The sequence below is a fragment of the Pleurodeles waltl genome, chromosome 4_1 (genome assembly GCF_031143425.1).
Source record: "Pleurodeles waltl isolate 20211129_DDA chromosome 4_1, aPleWal1.hap1.20221129, whole genome shotgun sequence".
NCBI classification, from domain to species: Eukaryota; Metazoa; Chordata; class Amphibia; order Caudata; family Salamandridae; genus Pleurodeles; species Pleurodeles waltl.
The window spans coordinates 857,035,038-857,057,171 of NC_090442.1; the positions used below are offsets into that span (position 1 = coordinate 857,035,038).

Below are 22,134 nucleotides of genomic sequence, written 5' to 3' on the forward strand. Positions count from 1 at the left end.
ATCAGGGAGCCAGCGTTTTGCCCAGTACACCCCGCCCCCTCCTCAGCCCCCAAGCCTTCCTAGTCCGCATGTACATCAGGAGCCAGTAGGTGGCAGGATACGCCAGTAGGTGGGTATTCTAAATTGTCCAAAGGGGCTACTCCCTCCCCTTCGAGACATCTCCTCCAGCCATGCCACCTTCATACAGATATCGGAGGATCATATGGCGCTTCTCCATGAGGAAGTCCAAGCCATTTTTGCCAAAGGAGCTATAGAGAGGGTTCTGTTGCCAGAAGTAGGTCATGGTTGCTATTGCTGCTATTTTCTGGTTCCGAAAAAGGACAAAGGTCTTTGACCTATATTAGATCTTCGGTCCCTCAATCTTATCCTAAAAAAGGAGACGTTCAAAATGTTGACATTAGCTCAGGTCCTATCTGCCCTGGATCCCAGAGACTGGATGGTAGTGTTGGACTTAAAGGATGCATACTTCCACATTCTCGTCTTGCCGGCCCACCGGTGTTACCTATGATTCGTGGTAGCTCACAAGCACTTTCAGTTTACCGTGCTCCCCTTTGGCCTTACCAGACTGCCAATTTTGTTCTTTTGTGGTTGCCTGATCAACTTTCCTTGTTTAAGTCCCCTGTTATAAATAGATTCCGTAAAAACCTTACTCATGTTTCCTCCATCTCCATTCATTATTCCCCAAGGGGATTTGAATTTAGTGTTGACAATTCGGATTTGGGCTCCTTTCAAGCCTCTCCACAATTGTCCTCTCAAGCTTCTCACTTAGAAAACAGCCTTTCTTGTGGCCATTATATCTGTCCACAGAGGAGTGGGCTGCAGGCATTGTCATGTAAGCCACCCTACCTTTCCATCTATACCGACAGAGTGGTGCTTCACATTAGGGCCTCCTTTCTGCCAAAAATGGTTACGCCCTTCCATGTAGGCCAACTGATCACTCTGCCTACTTTTTAAGCACCGTCCACATCCTTCTAAGGAAGAAGAAAGACTACACCGCCAGGACTTAAAAAGAGTATTAGCTTCCTACCTTGACCATACAAAAGAGTTTCAGGTGGATTATCAACCCTTAGGGTTTGCATGCTCATTCTACCAGAACTAAAGCTGTGACCACTGCATTATCACACAGAGTTCCAGTCCTTGACATCTGTCAGGCAGCAACATTGGCATCTCTGCACACATTTACTGCCTGGACAGTCAGGTCTGTAGGGAAAGGCAACTTGCACCTTTTGTCCTGTAGGATTTTCTAGTATGAGCTTAGTTCGCAGACTGACCTCCAGGGATGGTATTGCTTGGATATCTATTCTAAGGTAAGGAATCGGCAACTAGATGTCTCTATCAGATGGACAAGTTACTGGTAGAGACAGTATCTAGTTGCAGATTCCTTACCGACCCGTCCATTCTCCCTGCTCTGCAAACTGATTTCTAGGGAGCCGATCGACGCCACCTAATGGTGTGCAGGAGTACTGCTCGAGAAAAATCTCCAGATCTAGACTGACGCCTGGGGAAATTCTAAGGTAAGGAATCTGCGACTAGATAGTGTTTCTACCAGGTAAGGAGTTACGGAAGGTAAGTATCTTTTCCTATTGCCCGTTCCTGCAGGATTTCCTGTTTTTAGCAATTCCACAGACCCACCTTCTGCCAGGTACTGCTTTGTTATCTTTTCAAAAGGTGAGTGATCTACAGTTAGAATTCTCATTCAGAAGAACGAGGTACTTACCTTCAGTAACACCTTTTCTCATAGAGACTCTAACCGGCGATTCCCCATCTACCCTCGCATCTTCTGTTCTGTGAAATAGTCGCATAACAAACAGTAGGTAATAAGATTCCAATACTGAAAAGTCTGCACACTATTTTAATGATAGTGTCTTAAGTCTCCATGTCTGTTGGCACAGATGAAGTAAGGGAGAAACTGGTGCCAGCACAAGCAGGTGATGCACATATGCTGGCTGCAACGTCCTTTCTGCACAATATCAGACAATGCTACCTGCCGACACTGGAGGAAATTGCTAGGAAAAAGATTTCAGATACACTCTGACACCTAAAGGTTTCAATAGGTGAGGAATCCTTGGTTATAGAGTCTTGACCAGAAAAGCCATTACTGAAGTTAAAGAACTTATTCTTTCAAGCCAAAAAATACTGCATCACTTCTATTTTTATGATCCAGTACTGTGCATTGTCATAGGGCATTTTGAAGTGATCTTTGGAAGGCTTTGAAAACAGAGCACATGCTTACGTAGATGGACTTCTTCATGGCCTATGTCCAAGGCAATAGAGAAGACTGGTATAACCTGCATTTTTTTTTTTTAGAAAGAACAGCTATTCTAGGAGCGGGTCAACTAAAATTTTTGAGATAACGGAAGAGACCAGGCATTGCAAATGGAATAAGGGTGTATTTTTCATTTTTTTCTTTTTGCTAGTCACTGTATTTATCCCCGATTTTCCCATTTCGGGACTGTGAATATTTCCTTGCTCTAACAGCTTTCTCTGAAGCCTCTTTTATTCATGTACTTTCATTAACATTTTATTTATAAAGAAGTGAAACATTATTATTCCCAATATCTTAATTCATTTAATATTTTATTATCCTATTGTTTTTTTTTAGAATGAATATGTTTCAAAAGAGCTTAACAAAAAGGAGAAAGAGCTTGAACAAAACCGAACTGTCATAGCAGAACTGAAATCAAAAGGTATGTTTGTAGAAGCCTTCCTGCATATTTTCATTGTAACTTCTCCCCTTACCTTCTTTAGAGCTTCTGCTGGACATATGCTGGTATAATGTCACTGGGAGCAATTCAGAATTTTTCTCTAATACTAGTGTCTCCAGTTAATTTAACTAGATAGTCTATTTGCTTACAGATCAAGGTACTTCTGCCTCCGTTTCGTAAACATTGAAAACACATTGCTATAGTGGAACCCACGAAGGACTGGAAATAAATCTTCATATACATAAAAGCAATTTGTGAATCTCTTCACAAATGCTTCTTCCCTTTGAGTATTGTAGTAAGCTGGGTTCTGGTTGAAGTGGGTACCCCCTCCCCCACTTTTTTGCCTGGTGTCAGTATGTGTTGACTGCAGTTGACTGGGGTCCTGCCATCCAGGACCCCAGTGTCTGTGCTCTGTCTAAATTTGGTTACGGGTAAACTTTTTCCACCCTCAATTGGCATACTGGTGCACCCATGTAAGTCCCTGGTATACGGTACTTTGGTATCCAGGGCATTGGTACATCAGGGGATCTCCATGGACTGCAGCATGTATCATGCCACCCATGGGAGTCCATGTAAACTGTGTCTGCAGGCCTTCCGTTGCAGCCTGTGTGAAATGGCGCATACACCTTTCACTCAAGATATAAGACTTGCCTTATAGCCTGGTCACTGCACTTAGACACAGTAAGTTACCCCCCTGGTAAGCCCTTCAGCCCAAGGGCAGGGTGCATAAGTATGAGTGTATCCTATGACCAGGGTACCCCTACAAACCCCAGACTCCATTCCCTGGGCTTTGTAAGGACGGGGAAGCCATCTTAAGGTATGTAGTGGACACTGGCCAACACAAGTGGTCCAACTACTTAATGACTTCTCCACACCTAAACATGTTTGGTATCAAACATGTTGGAATCATGCAACTACACCGAGTCCAGTGCCAGTTGCATGATCCCCTGTACTCTGGGGGTGTACTTAGAGGATACCCCAGTTCTGCCTGTGCAGCCTTACAGGGTCTGGCTGCCAGCTCACGCTGCTGCCAGCTCCTGGCACTGTTCTGCCCTCCTGCTGGTGAGCCTGGCTCAGGCAGAGGAAGGCTGAACAAAGGATTTCCTGCAAGGGAGAGTTGTGACCACCTCTCCCTGTGTATTAGGTTTCTAAGGGCTGGAGTGGCCTCTGCGCGTCCCCAGACCGCTTTGAAGAGCACATTTGGTGCCCTCCTTCCATAATCCCGTTTGCACCAGTTCAGGAACCCCGGGGTCCCGCTCTGGCGCAAAACTACATAAAGGACAGGGGGGTAACCACCCCCCTGTCTATCTCCTCCCCTAGGGAGGTGCACAGAGCTATGCCGGGTGGCCGTTTGATTCTGCCATCTTGAAAACAAGATGGGCAGAGGCCCTTGGGAGCCTCTGACTGGTTAGGCTAGGTAGATGACATCCCTGACCCCCTCTGATAGGTTGGTCTCTTCAGAGAGTGACCAGCCTACTTTTAGGGTTACTTAAGGGCTCCCTCGCGGGTGGGTCCTCAGATTTGTCAAGCAAGACTCTCCAAGGAACTCTGTAAGATATCTTCTGCTCCTGGCCTCTGGAACCACCTGCTTTGGACCCAAAACAAGCCTGCTTCTGGTGGTATCGCATAGATCCTCATTATCCTAAGGAGACTACTGGATTTGGGTGACAGAATCACCCGGACTGCGGGGAACTGAGTTTGAACCTGCTCCAGGTGACGCCTGTCAGCCTAATCCAGGTTTGTTCCAGCTAACTAGCAGTGCCTCATCTCCACCCAAGAGGATGGATGATTGGGCATCCAGGTGCATGAAATAAATGACTCCTCAGGGAAATAGTGGTCACTCAGATCTCATCCGTTTCTCTCAGTTAAAATTTCATCAAATCCCATCGCTCTCTGACTTCGCTCCGTCGCTCGGTGGACGCGACGCGGAAAGAGCGTCGACGCTCAAGGCCTCCGTCCTCGGAGCCTGCGTCTGGGTTGGCTCCATGCTTCCCTGAGTTTCCTGGAGCCGGAGTGACCCCCCGCCCAATTTAAAGAATTTTATGAGGCTATGCGCCTCCTCTTTGGGAGGACAGACCCCGATATGGCACCTTTGGATCCAAGGGGTTGGGTTGAAGGGCCTTTGGGTTCTGCGCCGGCAGCTTCGGCTCCGGCCACCGAGGTCACCTCCGGATGCGCTTGCGGATCCGCACAGGCGCCGGGTGCACCCTTGAGACCATCCCTGGTGCTAGGTCGATTGTCAACGCTCCTGACGTTGGTAGAGCCCACTGTCGACCCAATCCTTATCCCTGACGACTCGGAGTCGGAGCAGTGTCGGCCGACGCCGCCTTTGTCTTCGATGGGACTTATTCGACCAAGGTCGGATTCGTACCCTTTTTCCTATGGGTACAAATTTGGGGAGGGACTGGAGGGGTCCCTGGACCCCTATGAATACCAGGATGACCAATCTTTGGACTGGGCTCAGGAACTGGGCGTCGCCATTGGTCTGGATACTGCTCCTGACGCTGGCATGCTTTCTCCTCCTACCGTGGCTACGGCGGAGGAAGCGACTTATGGTATGGTGGTCAGTAGGGCAGCTGAGGTCCTTGGCCTTGAGCTTCCCACTGTAGAGGTAAGGTCTAATCTCCTGACAGAGGTGCTTCAGCCTGGGGCTTCTACTTCAGAACCTCTTTAGCCATTCAATGAAGCCCTCACCAATGTCCTTTTGGGTACCTGGTCCAAACCCAACACAGGGGCTCTGTGAATAGGACTATCGCACGCCGCCATCGGCCCGCTCCGAACGACCCTAAATTCCTGTCCCAACGCCCCACGCCTGAGAGTCTTGTCAGCCAGGCTTCCTCTTCTTCAGGTGCATTCCCTTCGCACCCCGGGACAGGGAATCAAAATGACTGGAACAGTTTGGTAAGAAGTTGTTTTCGTCCTGCAGTCTCGTGCTGCAGTCTGTGAACTCTGCATGCCTTTTGGGCCGCTATACCCACTCTTTGTGGGATACGGTTGCGCAAGTCCTGCCGCAGATACCGGAGGAGGCCCGTGCTATCGTCTCCCAAGCTGTGAACGATGAGAGAGATGCAGCAAAGTTCACGATCCGTTGTGGGCTGGACACGACCAACTCTCTGAGCAGGTCGGTTGCTATTGTATTGTATTGTATTGTAATAGTATTTATATAGCGCTTACTACCCCTGACGAAGCGACGATGCGCTTTTTGGTGAGTAGCACGCTACTCTGGAACCCAACAAGAATTAGTGATGGATTAGTATCGGGAAATATGAGTACAGTTTTAGTATTATTATGAGTTCATTTGAGCTGCGGATATGAGAGTTGTTAGTTAGATTGACTGGAGTAATGGAGGGGTGGAGGAGGAAAGAAATCCAGAAGTGTTAGTTGGGAGTATATCCCTCATTTACTCAACCCAGAGGCTTGGGATGAGTAAAGGGGGATGGAGGAGGGAAGAATCTGTGGAAGGGTTAGGGAGAGCATAGTAGCAGGGTGAGATAAATGAGGGAGAATTTAGTAGGGTTGTGTGGAAGGTCATGGTAGTAGTGAGGTTTGGTGAGCTAGATGTGGAAGCGGAGGGAAGAGCTTAGGCAGAGTTATTTAGGAGATGAAAGTAGTAGAAAGGATTTGGGATGAGTTAGAGTGGGAATGGAGGCTAGTTTTATGGAGACATGACATATGATGATGGGTAGATAAGTGTGATAAGATGAGAGCAGGGATTCATAGCTATCTAGTATAACAACCCACCCAGGAGCCATACACTGACCCACGAACATGCCAAGCACAGAAACAACATATACACATACATACATATATACACACACATAAATACACTCACATATGCACACATATATGTACATACAATACATAATTAGAACCATGGGTAAATATACTTAGTCAAACAGGTTTAAAGAGTGTGTGTGTATTTTATTGTTATGATATAGTAGCAATACATATTTTCTAAAGAACTATACATAACTAGAAATATACACATAATCAGAAAAAATATTTATCAACATAGGCATATGCAGTCCATAGGTGTTTGAATATGGTGGTTATGAAGGAAAGAGCCAACTCTTGAGTAGTTTTTTGAAGACAAGAAAGTTATCTGTGGCTCTTATAGTTGGGGGTAATGAATTCCATAGTTTGGCTGCTTGAACGGAGAAGGATGTACCACCTATAGTCTTTTTTTTTTTTGTATGGTGGTGTTCTAAGTCGGGGTGCCAATCTTGAGCGGAGGATTCTTTGTTGGTGTATAGCTTTGTGGGTGATACAAAGCAGCTTGAAAGTGCATCTTCTGCCAACGGGTAACCAGTGTAGTGCTCTCAAGGCAGGGGAGATGTGGGCTTGCGGCTTTACATGTAATAGTAGCCTGGCTGCGGTATTTTGGATACGTTGCAGATTCTTCATAATAGATAGAGATGATTCATGGTAGAGGCCATTGGCATAATCCAGTTTGGATAGTACAAGCGAGATAGTAGCTTGCACCTTGTGTGGAAATCCAAGGTGGGGGAAGATGCGTCGTAAAGTCTTCAAGGTGATGAAGCTTGTTCGTGCTAATTTGACGGTGGCCTTACGACGCCACGCCTGGTTGCGTATTTCTGGTTTTTCTGGGGATGTCCGACAGTCACTCATGGACATGTCCTTTGATGGCTGCCGTCTCTCGGACTCTGCCTTGGAGAGATTTAAGGATTCCCGGGCTACGGCTCGGTCCCTTGGCCTTTCCTCTGCCCCTTGCCCCCCACAGTCAGCTTTTCCCCCTTTTGTGGCCATGGAAGGGGCTCCCTGTCGTGTCCCCCACCAAGCCACCGTGCCACCCATGCTGTCCAGCCTCTGCGTGGCCGGGGAAGTGGAAACCCACGTGGATGTGGGACAGGGAACCATGTGTCTGCCCAGTCCACCTCTGCCCCCGCTGCAACCTCCAAACTCTCCTAATTCGTCCCCTCACTCCTTTCCAGTTGGCGGCAGAATTCGCCATCACCTGCCCAACTGGGAATCCATCACTATGGACAGGTGGGTTTTGCAGATCGTTTGAAAGGGCTACTCCCTCCCTTTCGAATATTCACCTCTAGCCATGCCTCGACCCTTCAGTCACCTTCCAGAGGATCATTTGCCACTTCTATGCCAGGAAGTCGCAGCTCTCTTGGCCGAGAGAGCTATAGAAAAGGTCCCTGTGCCCAAAGTAGGCTGTGGTTGTTATTTCCGCTTCTTTCGGGTGTCTAAAAAGGACAAGGGCTTACGTCCTATCCTAGACCTTCGGGACCTGAACTACTTTCTCAAGAAAGAGAAATTCAAAATGCTTACCCTGGCTCAGGTTCTGTCTGCCTTGGACCCAGAATACTGGATGGTAGCGTTGGACTTGCAGGACGCTTATTTCCACATCCCCATCCTGCCTGCCCACAGACATTACCTACGATTCGTGGTAGGTCACAAGCACTTTCAGTTTACTGTGCTCCCCTTCAGCCTTTCTAGCACCCCTCGGGTGTTCACAAAAGTGATGGCGGTGGTTGCAGCTCATCTGTGCAGGTTAGGGGTGTCAGTCTTCCCCTACCTTGACGACTGGCTGTTGAAGGCGGACTCGCCCCAGAAAGTCGTCTCCCACCTTTAGACTACAGTGAACCTCCTGCACATGCTGGGGTTCACTATAAACGTGCCAAAGTCACACACTTGACTCCCTCTCAGACTCTCCCCTTCATCGGAGCTGTTCTGGACACAGTGCAGTTTCGGGCTTATCCTCGCAAAAAGCGAGTCCGAGACATTCAGGCTATGATTCCGATCTTTCGGACTCGGTCTTGGGCTTCAGTGAGACTGACTCTGAGGCTGCTGGGCGTCATGGCCTCCTGCATCCTGCTAGTAACACATGCCAGATGGCATATGCGGGCTCTGCAGTGGGACCTGAAGTTCCAGTGGGCGAGGCATCAGGGTAATCTCTCCGACATGGTCCAGATCTCGAAGGCGACTGCTAAACACCTGCAGTGGTGGCTTTCAAATCCACATTGGGTTGGGGCGGCCACATGGGAGAGGGGGAGATCAGAGGCCTCTGGTCTCCGGCGGAGTCTGGGCTCCATATCAATGATATGGAGCTCTGGGCGAAAGCATTTCTTCCCTATCTCAAAGAGAAAGTAGTGCAGGTTTTCACGGGCAATACTACCGCCATGTGGTACTGCAACAAACAGGGCCGAGTAGGGTCTTGGACCCTTTGTCAAAAGGCACTACGCCTCTGGACATGGATGGAACAGCAGGACATTACCCTGATGGTTCAACATCTGGGGGGTTCCCCCCACGCCAGAGCGGGCGAACTCAGCCATCGATGCACAACCGATCATGAATGGCGTCTCCATCCGGAGGCGGCACAAGGTCTCTTTCAGCAGTAGGGAGAGCCTTGGTTAGATCTGTTCGCCTCCTCAGAGAACTCACAATGTCAGCTGTTTTGCGCGTTGGAGTTTCCAAGGCGGCACTCGCTCGGAGATGCTTTTCGTCTCAAGTGGAACTCCGGCCTCCTTTATGCCTTTCCGCATATACCACTCCTGCCCAGAGTTCTCAAGAAGATCAGGAACGACCGTGCCCAAGTCATTTTGCTGCCTCCAGACTGGGCATGGAGAGCTCTTGAGCATGTCCATCGATCCTCCACTCAGACTGCCTCTTCAGGCGGATCTTCTGTCGCAGCAACAGGGACAGTTCTTCACCCGAACCTGTCCAACCTCCGCCTTCATGCGTGGAGATTGAGCCACAACAGTTGACGACTTTGGATCCTCCACCCGAAGTCTGCAATGTTATCTTGGCAGCCCGGCTTTGGGCACCCTTAAAGGGTATTTATCTGCCATTTCGGCCTTCCTCAGGTTACCTGATCAGCCCTCACTTTTTAAATCTCCTATTGTGAGTAGATTCCTAAAAGGACTCACCCATTTATTTCTTCCCACTCCATTTATCGTGCCTCAGTGGGACCTTAATCTTGTCCTTATTTATTTAATGTGTACTTCCTTTAAGCCGATGCATAATCATCCATTGCGGATCCTTACCTTCAACACTGTCCTTCTTGTTGCTATCACCTCTGCTCCCAGGGTTAGTGAACTTCAAGCCCTTTCATCTAAACTTCCATACGTGTTTGTGCACCCTGACAAAGTGGTGTTGCGCACTAAGGCTTCTTTCCTTACTAAGCTGGTTATGCCTTTTCATGTAGGCCAGCCCATCACCCTTCCTACTATCCATGCACCCCCACATCCTTCCCATGAGAAGGAGAGACTCCACCGTCTGGACCCAAAAAGAGCATTGGCGTTCTATCTTAATCGTACTAAATATTTCCAGATCAACTCTTTGTTTGGTATGTGGGTGCGAGAAAGGCGCATGAAATAAATGACTCCTCAGGGAAATCGTGGTCACTCAGATCTCATCCGTTTCTCTCAGTTACATTAGTCTCACGTATGCAAGGACGAAAAGAGGCAGGATAAAGTTCAATAAGGTTTTATTGAAGTAACTTCATCTTAGATAATAAATCATGTATTGCAATAACTAGGATGATGAAGCACAAAAGGATCCCACAGCTGGACGTCTTCCTCCACCGGCTTGCAGGAACTTCACCTCTAGGAGGGTGGGCATTGTCACCTGCACCACCTAGGCACCCTCAAGGGTGGTGGACCATGTCCCCTTTGTTTTCAGGTCCTCCACGTCCGGAATCCGTCCCTGGGTTCCACTGGCCTGGTCCACGGATCGTGACAGCAGCTGGACAATCCGAGGCTTCTATTGACTTAATTGAGAGTCAATTCTCCCCTCTGCATCTGGGTCCCTGGTGTAGGTACTCCTGTCTTCAGGGTATCCTGGGGTGGGGGCATGTTCCAACCTTCTACTTGTATGCTGGTTCCCTCGGGGTCCACTGGGAAGGGTCCTGAAACAGGAACTCTAAGCACTATTTACCTGTGTTAGTGTATGGGACGACTGGGTAGGTAACTTCTCTGCACCTGGTCGCTGTGAACACTTGCTCCACTTACCTCTGGTGTTTTCATCTTTCCCCAACTCCCAGCTAACTACCATTCTCACCTTGGTTGGGTTCACATTTTGCATTCCACATGCTTAGTATATGGTTGGACCCCCCTCACCCCACCCACTCCCCCTTATAGGGCCCTGTACCTTTTATGATAATTCTGCTGGTTATTTTGTGTGTGCATTGTGTGTAGATATCTCCAAAGGATATACCAATGCTAGTCTAGTAGTAGTGCTGTAATAAAGAATCCTTTATTTTTGCAACTCTTGTGTGGTTCTTTCTTGCGAGTGAGTTACTGTCTGACTACTGTGGTATTGCAAGTGCTTTACATTCCTCCTGGATAAACTTCAGCTGCTTGCCTCAGCTACCCCTAGGAAGCTTTTGCTATCTGGACACACATTCACTATCACTAAGAGTTGCCTGGACTCACTATAGGATGCCACACCATAGGTGCACAGCATACACCTAGCCAGCCTCCTACATTAGTGGTGCAGCGGTGAGATAAGACACTTGCATTGCTTTACCACTTGGTCAGCAGTGACTTTTCATAGGAAAGATGACTACTAACTATTGGTTACTCCCTACACTAGTAATGTCAGGAACTTCTAAACTTTTGCTTGGTTAGTCAGGGGTCTAGCATAGCCAATTCTCCAAACTTTTAAAAGTTTAGAACCTTTGAGTAGGTAGGTGCATCACATACACTTCTTTAACACCATGTCTTCAGTGGAAGGAGAGCTCTGACCAGACTCAGAAGTCTAGGTATGGGAGACATGGGTACAAGGAACTTAGGTCCTTGTTTTTACTTAGAAACTTAAAGACAATGAGTAACCCTACCAAAGCTATTCTCCTAAACTTACTTATTCAGGGTGACCTTCAGAATCCTGACATGGAGAGGTATTTAGATGAGGAGGGTGAACCCCCCCAGTGTTAGAAAAGGAGGTACTGGGTACTTCCTATGACCTCACAGGGCAGAACCATGAGGATTCTGGAGAGAACCTTGGACCTGCAGAGAGCTGTGCTGGTAGCACAAGAGGGTGTCAGAGTAGTAGGACCACTTTTTTTCTCCCTGGGTTGTTAAAAAGAGTATCCGGGAGGAGTATATCCTCCTCATCTTCCCTTACCTCAGCCTCTGCTGCTGGCACCACCCACTCTAGCTCAGATCGGGGATCCCTAGGTAGGGGGTTCAGCTTGCTGAAACTTGAGAAGGCAAAACTCAAGGTAAAAAGACAGCAGCTGGCTCTGAAGAAAGAGGTCCTAGAGATGGAAAGGGAAAGAAAGAATTTGGGATTAGAACCCCATTGTGGCAGCATAAGAGAGTCCTGGGTCAGGGAAGACATCCTTGATTCCAGGAATCTCAGCAGTATAGGCTCTCCTTAAAAGTTTGGGGATGATATGCATAAGTGGATCCCTGCTTTAGAGAGGGCTAATGAAGTTCAGAAGGTCCCTCAGAGGCGGTGGACAGCTACCCTGGCAGAGGCAGACTTTTGACTGTGAGGGAGGAAAATGCAGATAACTACCAGGTCTTGAAAGAGGCTCTGATTGATGGGTTTGGGCTCACAACTGAGGAGTATAGGACCAAGTTCAAGGAAACTCAGAAGGAGTCCCCTCAAGGCTGGGTAGACTTTGTGGACTGTTCAGTTAAGGCTCTGGAAGGCTACATGGGAGTGGTGTACATGACAAAGCCAGGATGCACAAGCTGATCGTGAGGGAGCACATCCTTAATAACTGTGTGTCTGAAAAGCTGCATCAGTACCTGGTGGACTCAAATCTGACCTCTCCCCAAGAATTGGGAAAGAAGTCAGACAAATGGATTCGGACCAGGGTGAACAAGAAAGCTCATAGTGTGGGTATCCAGAAGAAAAAGAATTCCTTTAAGTCCCAAGAGAAGGATGGGGGAGAAGCCTAAAGATAAAAAGAAAGAAACTCCTTCAGGCCCCCAACCACTGTAGACAGACAGGGCACAAACCAAAGGACACTGCCTGTCCTAAATGTAAGCCCACTTTCCAACCCTCAGGGGTTGCCAGTTTAGCCATAGGGGATGGTTCCTCAGATGAGGAAGTCCTCCCAGCCTGTAGCTGTAAAGTGGTGCCAAAGGGTGAGTTGGTGATTCCAGAGGGAGGTAGAAACTTCCAACACCTACTGGTGAGTGGAATCCCACTCCCCTGAAGGACACATGTGCCAGCCACACTTTCGTGCATGCTAGGCTGCTGACCAGACCAGTATATTCCTGAGAAGACTGCCAGAGTAAGGGGTCTATCAAGGGAGGTCACTGTTAGGCCTGTGGCTGCAGGGCCCCTAGAGATGGCTGGGTCCCTTAGGTTGAGCAGGGTAGTAGTCAGCACAGACCTATTTCTTGATTGTCTCCTTGGAAATGACCACCCAGAGGTTGGTCAGAGCCCAAAAGGGGAGATGACCCAGTGGCACTCCTCTCCCAAGGACTCTGGAGGTTCTGCCCCTGCAGTAACTGCAAGTAGACCCCAGAGGAAAAAGAAATGGAAAAAGTGTAGCAAGCCTGGGTAACTTTTAGCCAAAGTTGCAGTGGACCATGGAGATTCTGCTCCAGTAGTGAGCAACTCCAAAACTGGCCATGCTAAGGCCCAACCTGACCTACACAAAGTCCTGACTAGTCAGGTGGCTCCTCAGCTGACAGCGAAGAGAGTGGCAGAAGGGTGTTTGCCACAGGACGTGGTAACCCCCCACTTTAAAACAGCAGACAGGCCCCCTGAACCCAAAGAAGCTTCTTACTTAGCCTCTTGTCACTGAAGGGGTATAAGGGTGGTTCTGTACACTGACAGCTGTCAGTGGCTTCTGCTGGGTGCTAGCCCTGTGGCTGCACTGTGCCTGGCATGTTGATCCAGCCCCATGCCAAATAGCAAAACAGGCCTCTTGGGGTAAGTTAAGGAAGACCATAACTAAAATAGGAGTAGCAGAGGTGGACTCCTCAGAAAGGAGACAAAACTAGAGTAGAAATCACTGACTGACATCCTATAGCTATTGCATGGGGTCACCTTCCTACAGGAAGTGACCTGGTCAATAGGATGTAAGGCAGAGTAGGCCCTAAAACAAGGTTGCCTGCCTCCCTACATGTCGTCGCCCAACAGACTAGGAATACATCCCCAGATATGGCTTAGTCTCCTGGCCTGTTGCTTGTGGGACGGGGTCACTTTTTTTTGCCTGGTGTCAGTATTTTTTTACTGTAACACACTGGGTTCCTGCTAACCAGGACCCCAGTGTCAGTGCTTTCTCCTCTAAAGTTGATTACAGGTAAAAAATTTCCACTCACAATTGGCACACTGGTGCACCCATGTACGTCCCTAGTATATGGTACTTAGGTACCCAGGGAATTGGGGCATCAGGGGTTACCAGTGGGCTGCAGCATTTATCATGCCACCCATGGGAGTCCATGCAAACTGTCTGCAGGCCTGCTATTGCAGCTGGCATGAAATGGTGCATTCACCTTGCATCTTTCACTCAAGATATAAGACTTGCCTTATATCCTGGTCACTGCACTTAGGCATTGTGAGTCACCCCTCTGGTAGGCACTTCAGCCCAAGGGCAGGGTGCATGTCCCTAACTGTGAGCGTACCCTTGCTCAAGCAGGGTACCCCTACAAACCCCAAACTCCATTCCCTGGGCTTTGTAACTGCGGGGAAGCCATTGTATGGTATGTAGTGTACACAGGTCAATACAAGTGGTCCAACTACATAATGGCTTCTTGCAACCTAGACATGTTTGGTATCAAACATGTTGGAATCATGCAGCTACACCTATTCCAGTGCTAGTTGCATGGTCCCCTGTACTCTGTGGGCTTCTTAGAGGATCTGCCAGTTCTGCTTCCACAGCCTTACGGGATAAAGCTGCCAGCTCACGCTGCCGCCGACTCCAGGCACTATTTTGCCCTCCTGCTGGTAAGCCTGGCTCAGATAGTGGATGGCAGAACAAAGGATTTCCTGCAAGGCCAAGGTGTGATCAGCTCCCCTTGTATTAGGTGTCTAAAGGCTGGATTGGGTGGCCTTTGAGCCCCAACAGATTGGCTTGAAGGACACATTTCGTCATTTCTTTGCAACGGGTCAGGAACCCCTGGTTCCCGCTCTGGTGGGAAACTCCACAGAGAATAGGGGAGTGACCACCCCCCTGTCCAGCTCCTCCCCTAGGGATGTGCACAGAACTCTGCCAGGTGGCCGGTTGATTCTGCCATCTTGGAAATAAGATGTGCAGAGGCCCGTGGGAGACTAGGTAGGATAGGTGGGTCTTCCTGAGCCTTGGTGAATCTGAGAAAAGTATCCCTGGAGTATAGGTCCCCGCAGGTGGTACAGCCGCCGTCCCTCCACAGCATAACTTTCATGTCCTGGGATATTTCTTTAAATTCCAGTAACTGCCAGATATCTAGTTCCCTTGTTAAGTGGGGCCGTTGTAGAACTCTATTTACATTTTGTGTCTCAAGTCCTATCAACCTGTCTTGTTACATATGAGCACCACTGTGGTACTGCCCCCCTCATAAGCACCACTGGGAGGGACTCATCATTCACAGAACCCTGTAGGAGCTTATTTCCCAGCTATCATCTGAGCATCATTTTATCAAATGTTGCAGCTGACTTACCAAATAATACCAAGTTCCTTATCTGAGATAGCAAGGACTCCATCTGCCCATTCCAGTGTAAATGTGTCTAGTTTGAATCTTATCCATTTATCTGTCCACACCAGAGTTATCAATAATTTGTCTAGTTCCCAAAAGGTATATCTTTTAACAGAACACAGAATTTTGTATCACTTAGAGACATCTGGAAATGTAGAACGCATTTTTAGCTAGTGCATGAGACCTATAATTGAAAACATGGGCATATTCCAAAACCTGTCTGAGTATATTAAGCTTTGCTAGGCATTACCCATATTATAAGTGGATAGTATTCCCCTCAGAGTGGACCACCAGAATACCCACATGTAGGAAGCTGGCCTAGTGTGTGGCGAGCACCTATGGTGTTATCACCTTATACCAGGTCCAGGTATTCCCTATTAGTGAAGTGTAGGCATTGTCTAGGAAGCCAATCTCTAGAGGTAGCTGTGGATGAGCAGCCAAGACTTACCTAGGATACATGCAAATCTTATGCAATATCACTAAAGTCACAGAGCACTTACACATATAAACGAACCACACAGTGTTACAAAGATAAAGGTATTTTATTATAGTAACACAAATACTAGAATACTGAATATGCAATCCCCCCCACTTGGAGGTAAGTAAACACAATATTATATACTCATTAGCAATCAATAAATAGCATAGAAAGCAATAAGCATTGGTAAAAGTAATAGCAAATAGCTAGGGCCCTAGGGGAGGGACAAACCATATACCAAAAAAGTGGGATGTGAAAGGCAGTCCCCCAACCAAGCAAGTGGAATCAGTAGAGGGGAGCTGGAGAAACTAGGAACCCCAAGAGTTGAGTACCAGAATGGCCCCCAGTGAGCAGGAGAGCAGAGGTAAGTACCTGGTTTTCCCCAAAACCAACAGGAGGACTTTGGAAAAGGATTCTACAAGACCCAGCTAAGACTGGAAGGACCTAAAGGTGGATCCTGACAGAAAAAGACCTGCATAGGAAGGGGACTAGGTCCAGTTTGAGATGGAGTGTCCGGTTGTGGCAGGAGCCACTACCCACCCTTCTGTGGATGCAGGACCAGGTCAACGGTGGACGGAGAAGGTCAGCAATGCAGCACAGGAGCTGAAGAGAAATCCCAGGAGTGGGGCAAGTGATGTCCCACATCGGCAGTCGTGATGCTGTTGGTCAGTGGTGCTGGAAAACCACCAACAAGCCTTGGCAAATGCAATAGACGGAGAAGAAGGTTTACAAGTCTGAAGGGTTCCTGCAAGGTCTAGGGGACTTGACCCAAGGAGGGGAGTCGAGGGTGACCCTCAGCAGCTGGGAGAGTCACAAGAAGAGAAGGCAGCCCCCACAGACAACCCATGGGCAGCATACACAAGAGTCGCAGTGAGGCCCACTCAGCACACCTGAAGAGGAGTCCCATGACGCTGGAGCAGCAAGCAGGAGACTATGCTTTGCAGGAAAGAGTGCTGGAGGATGGGGCTACACAGAGCCTGAGGATCCCTTGGAGGAGGCACAATCAAGCCTTGGTAGCTGCAAGAGTTGAGGTGCACAGGGATACTGTCATGCAAGGAGATGCAAGGGCCTACCGTCTCCCAAGTTGAAGAGGTGGTAGAGCGGACCAAGGGGACCACTCCAAACCCCCACCTATGATGAAGGGTCCACGCAGTTCCGGAGGAGAGAGGAGCCACACAGCCGGTCATTGTTGCAGTTGGTGTCTGTGGATGCAGCGGAGTGACTCCTTCACTCCAAGGAAGATTACTTGGAAGATTACTTCATACTTCTTGTGCAGGCTGAAGACTCGTCACCATCAGAGGATGCACAGCTGGGGAAATGTTGCAGTTGCTGGAAGGAGCCGGAGAGACAATGTTGCAGAGCAGAGTTGTCGCTGGAATTGCTGATTGTCTGTTCTTGGAGGGTCCAGTTGCAATCCCAGTGGCCAGAAGATGAAGTAAACGATGCAGAGGAGTCCTGCTGGAATCTTGAATGTCGAATCTGAGGACCCACCCAGGAGGGAGACCCTAAATAGCCCAGGAAGAAGGATTGGTCTCCTAGCAGGGTGGCCACCTATCAGGAGGGGGATGTGACGTCACCTACCTGACCTGGCCACTCAGATGCTCCAAGGGGCCTCTGCCAACCTTGGATTCAAGATGACAGAATTGCGTGCCTCCCTGGAGTCGCTCTGGGCACCACCGGGTGGTGGTGGACAAGGGAGTGGTCCCTCCCCTTTCTTTTGTCCAGTTTTGTGTTAGGGAGTGGGGGTCCCTGGACTGTTGCAAACCGGTTTATGCAAGAAGGGCACCAAATGTGCCCTTCAAAGCATACCGGTGGCTTGGGGAGGCTACCCCTACTAAGCTGTTTAACATCTTTTTCCAAGAGTGAGGGTGTTACCTCTCTCTCCCACAGGAAATCCTTTGTTCTGCCTTCCTCTGCCTGCGCTGGTCAAGCAGTAGGAGGGAAGAAACCTGACTTAGGGGTGGCAGCAGTGTGGGCTGCCCTTAAAACCCCAGAAGATTGGTTGGAGCAAGGCTGGGGGTCCTCTAAGAAACACCCAGAGTGCATGGAATCATACAACCAATACTGGCTACAGTTTCAGAGTCACCATTATGTAGCTGGGCACAGATAGTTACCTGTGCCCAATACACCTGTAAAATGGCTTTCCTGCACTTAGGAAGTCCAGTGTAATGGTGCTGGAGTTTGTAGGGGCACCTCTGCTCATGCAGGGGTGCCCTCACACACAGGTACCTGCATCTTCCCCTCTGGGCTAGGAGGGAGTACTATAGGGGTGACTTATAGTGATCTGGTGCATTCACCTTTTCACGCAGGCTGCAATGGCAGGCCTTCAGAAACATTTCACATGGGCTCCCATGCTGCAGCCCATGGGGAACCCCTGGTGTCCTAATGTCCCGGGTACTTCAGTGCCATATACTCAGGACTTATATGGGGGCACCAGTATTCCAATTGTGGGGTGTGGAAAGTCCTTCCCAGCATTGCTGCATGGCTTTTAAGTTCTACCTAAGCCCATGCTGAGGATTCCAGGTCATTCCTTAGCAGACATTCAACTGGGATTTCAGAAGAGACCACCACCTGTTTCACGCCAGTACTGTCCTGGTGAAACCAGTTTTTACGTCACCATGGTGACAATGGCACCTGTATCCCTCAGGGCTTCTAGTCCGATCCCATTAATCAAAGAATGCTGTCTGTATTTTTCATATTAGGGGGCCAGACAGCAAGAGTGGCAACATCTACCCCACCCTCAGAGACTAAACTAACTTCATTGTGAACCCTGATTTGCTCTGGGCACACACTAGATCCCACCTGGAGACTGGCTATAACAGTGCTAGCTGGTACAGTACTAGGGGGATTCTTTTTGAGACAGGCCAAGTCTCCAGTTTCATGCCCATTCTCTTTACTGTTGAAACACCAGGCCCTTTTGGGTTCAAAGTGTACCCCTGAGTGTATGGTGAGGAGGTTCGGGGCCCACCCTACTGAGCAGGTTTTCGGAGGCCTTCAGAAGACTCTACTTTAATCCTTGGGTATCTCACCACCCTTTCCTTGAGGAGGCTTTGTAACCCCTTTCATTTGGTCACACCCATTGAAAGTCTTGGTCACCCTAGTCTCGACCCATTGGTCTGCTGTTTTTCCCAGTTCTTGGGGAGAAATTGAACTTAGGTCTACCAGGTATTGATGCACCTTTTCATTTAAGCAGTTACTTAAAATGTGTTAGTTCATAAACAACTTATAGAGCTCATCATAGTCATGCACTTCACTTCCAGTTAACCAACCATCTAGTGTTGTACCTGAGTAGCCTATGAAATCAAGCTAGGACTGGCTCAAGGTTTTGTGACCCCTCCCCCCCGAACCTAATACTATACCCCCCAGTGGTGAGTCCAGAACCCTCAATCAGGGTAGCCTTCATAATGTCATAGGACTCAGCATCTGCTCCTGTGAGTGCCCCTTTAGGAAGTTGGGTCTGTATATACTATCTCAAAGTGAGAGATAGTGTGCACAGAGTCCAAGGGTTCCCCTTAGAGGTTGATAGTGGCAAAATTAGATGATTATAAAGCTCTATTTTGTGGTAGTGTGGTCGAGCAGTAGGCTTATCAGAGGGTAGTGTTAAGCATTTGTTGTACACACACAGGCAATTAAGGAGGAACACACACTCCGAGAATTAAATCCAGGCCAATAGTTTTTATATAGAAAAATATATTTTCTTAATTTGTTTTAGAAGTACAAGATTTGAAGTAAATACATAAACTGCAAGGTACTCCACACAGGTAAGTAAGGAACTTTGAATTAACGCAGTAGTGCACACAGTATAGGTTAAAATGGCACTAAGCTATTTTAGAAGTGGACACAGTGCAAAAATCAACAGTTCCTGCAGGAGGTAAGTATGGTTAAGTTTCTGCGGTAAGTAAAGCACTTACAAGTTCAGTCTCCTGGGCATAGGCAGCCCACTGTTGGAGGTTCAAGGCAACCCCAAAGTCACCGCACCAGCAACACAGGGCCGGTCAGGTGCAGAGGTCAAAGGAGGGCCCAAAACACATAGGTGCCTATGGAGAACAGGGGTGCTCTGGTTCTGGTAAGTACCTGCGCCCTCGGGGAGCAGACCAGGGGGTTTTGTAGAGCACTGGGGGGGACACAAACAGGCACGCAAAACACACCCTCAGCAGCACAGGGGCGGCTGGGTGCAGTGTGCAAAGTTGGCATCAGGTTTGCTACAGGAAGCAATGGAGGGACCCGGGGGTCACTTAGGCGATGCAGGCAGGGCACAGGGGGGCTTCTCGGACCAGCAACTGACTGGGCTAGGAAGAGGGCCCACTGCTGGTCACTCCTGCACTGGAGGTTGGTTCTTTTCAGTCCTGGGGGATGAGAGTGCAGTGCTTGGTCCAGGCATCGGGTTCTTTGTTACCAGGCAGTCACGGTCAGGGGGAGTCTCTGGAACTTCTCTGCAGGCGTCATTGTGTGGGTGCAGGGGGGTCGTCTCAGGTTACTCATGAAGTCGCAGTCGCCTGGGAGTCTTCTCTGCGGTGTTAGTTCTCTGGAGCTCGAGCCGGGGACGTCGGGTGCAGAGTATGAAGTCTCACACTTCGGGGGGAAGAGTGAGTTCTTTAAAAGTTGATAAAAAGTTGCAAAGTTGTTGCTGTTTTTGAACAGTGCCGCTGTTCTCTGGAGCTTCTTGGTCCTTCAGTTCAGGTCTGTCCTCTGAGTTCTCAGAGTTCGCTGGTATCCAGTCGGATGCGTCGCTGTGCAGGTTCTTTGAGGCTGGCAGTCAGTTGTCGTCTCCGTCGTCTCTGCAAAGCTTTCAGGTCAGCAGTCCTTCTTCTTGCTGTAGGTTGCAGGAATCTGATTTCCTGAGTTCTAGGTCACCCCTAAATACAAAATGTAGGTGTGTGTTTACTTCAGGGGGGCAGTAGCCAATGGCTACTGTCCTGGAGGGTGGCTACACCCTCTTTGTGCCTCCTCCCTGAGGGGAGGGGGGCACATCCCTAATCCTTTTGGGGGAATCCTCCAAACTCAAGATGGAGGATTTCTAAAGGCATGGGTCACCTCAGCTCAGGACACCTTAGGGGCTGTCCTGACTGGTGGGTGACTTCTCCTTGTTTTTCTCATTATCCTCTCCTGCCTAGCCGGCAAAAGTGGGGGCAGTGGCCGAAGGGGCAGGCATCTCCACTAGCTGGGATGCCCTGGGTTGCTGTAACAAAAGGTGTGAGCCTTTGAGACTCACTGCCAGGTGTTAAAGTTCCTGCAGGGGGAGGTGAGAAGCACCGCCACCCAGTACAGGCTTTGTTCCTGGCCACAGAGTGACAAAGGCACTCTCCCCATGTGGCCAGAAACTCGTCTGGTTGTGGCGGGCTGGCAGAAACTGGTCAGCCTAGCACTAGGAGTCGGACTGGTGGTTCAGGGGGCATCTCTAAGATGCCCTCTGGGTGCATTTTACAATAAATCCCACACTGGCATCAGTGTGCATTTATTGTGCTGAGAAGTTTGATATCAAACTTCCCAGATTTCAGTATAGCCATTATGGAATTGTGGAATTCGTGTTTGACAAACTCCCAGACCATATACACTTATGGCTACCCTGCACTTACAATGTCTAAGGTGTTGCTTAGACACTGTAGGGGCATAGTGCTCATGCACATATGCCCTAACCTGTGCTATAATGCACCCTGCCTTGGGGCTGTAAGGCCTGCTAGAGGGGTGACTTACCTATACCACAGGCAGTGTGAGGTTGGCATGGCACTCTGAGGGGAGTGCCATGTAGACTTAGTCATTTTCTCCCCACCAGCACACACAAGCTGTGAGGCAGTGTGCATGTGCTGAGTGAGGGGTCCCCAGGGTGGCATAAGACATGCTGCAGCCCTTAGAGACCTTCCCTGGCATCAGGGCCCTTGGTACCAGTGGTACCATTTACAAGGGACTTATCTGTGTGCCAGGGCTGTGCGAATTGTGGGAACAAAGGTGCAGTTTAGCGAAAGAACACTGGTGCTGGGGCCTGGTTAGCAGGGTCCCAGAACACTTTCAATCATAACTGACATCAACAAAAGGGAAAAAGTCAGGGGGTAACCATGCCAAGGAAGGCATTTCCTTACAGCCTCCTACACTTATCTGTGAACAGTTCCCAAAGGTGAACTCCCCAGTGAGAGTTAGTCACTTTTCTCACTACAGAGGCCCTCTCAAAGGCTATGATCCATTTCACGGTCATCACCATCCTCATCCTTGGGGACAATCCCTTTGGGGATTTTTGGGTCACAAGATTGCTCTCTGTCCCTAGTTATTGAGTTGCTGCCACCATTATCAGGTACTAGGCCCGTTTCTGCTCTCTCCCCTTTTATAGCCAGGAACTGTCTCTCCAAAG

At 48.9% G+C, this 22,134-nt stretch overlaps 1 protein-coding gene across 2 annotated transcripts in view; it reads left to right on the plus strand.

Moving 5' to 3' along the window:
• CEP290 (centrosomal protein 290) overlaps positions 1–22,134 on the plus strand; it is a 1,276,764-nt gene that overhangs the window by 364,506 nt on the left and 890,124 nt on the right. For both annotated transcript variants that reach the window (XM_069229617.1, XM_069229618.1), the window contains one exon: positions 2,603–2,687. In XM_069229617.1, the coding sequence (XP_069085718.1) occupies positions 2,603–2,687 (85 nt within the window). The remainder of the gene's footprint in view (positions 1–2,602; positions 2,688–22,134) is intronic.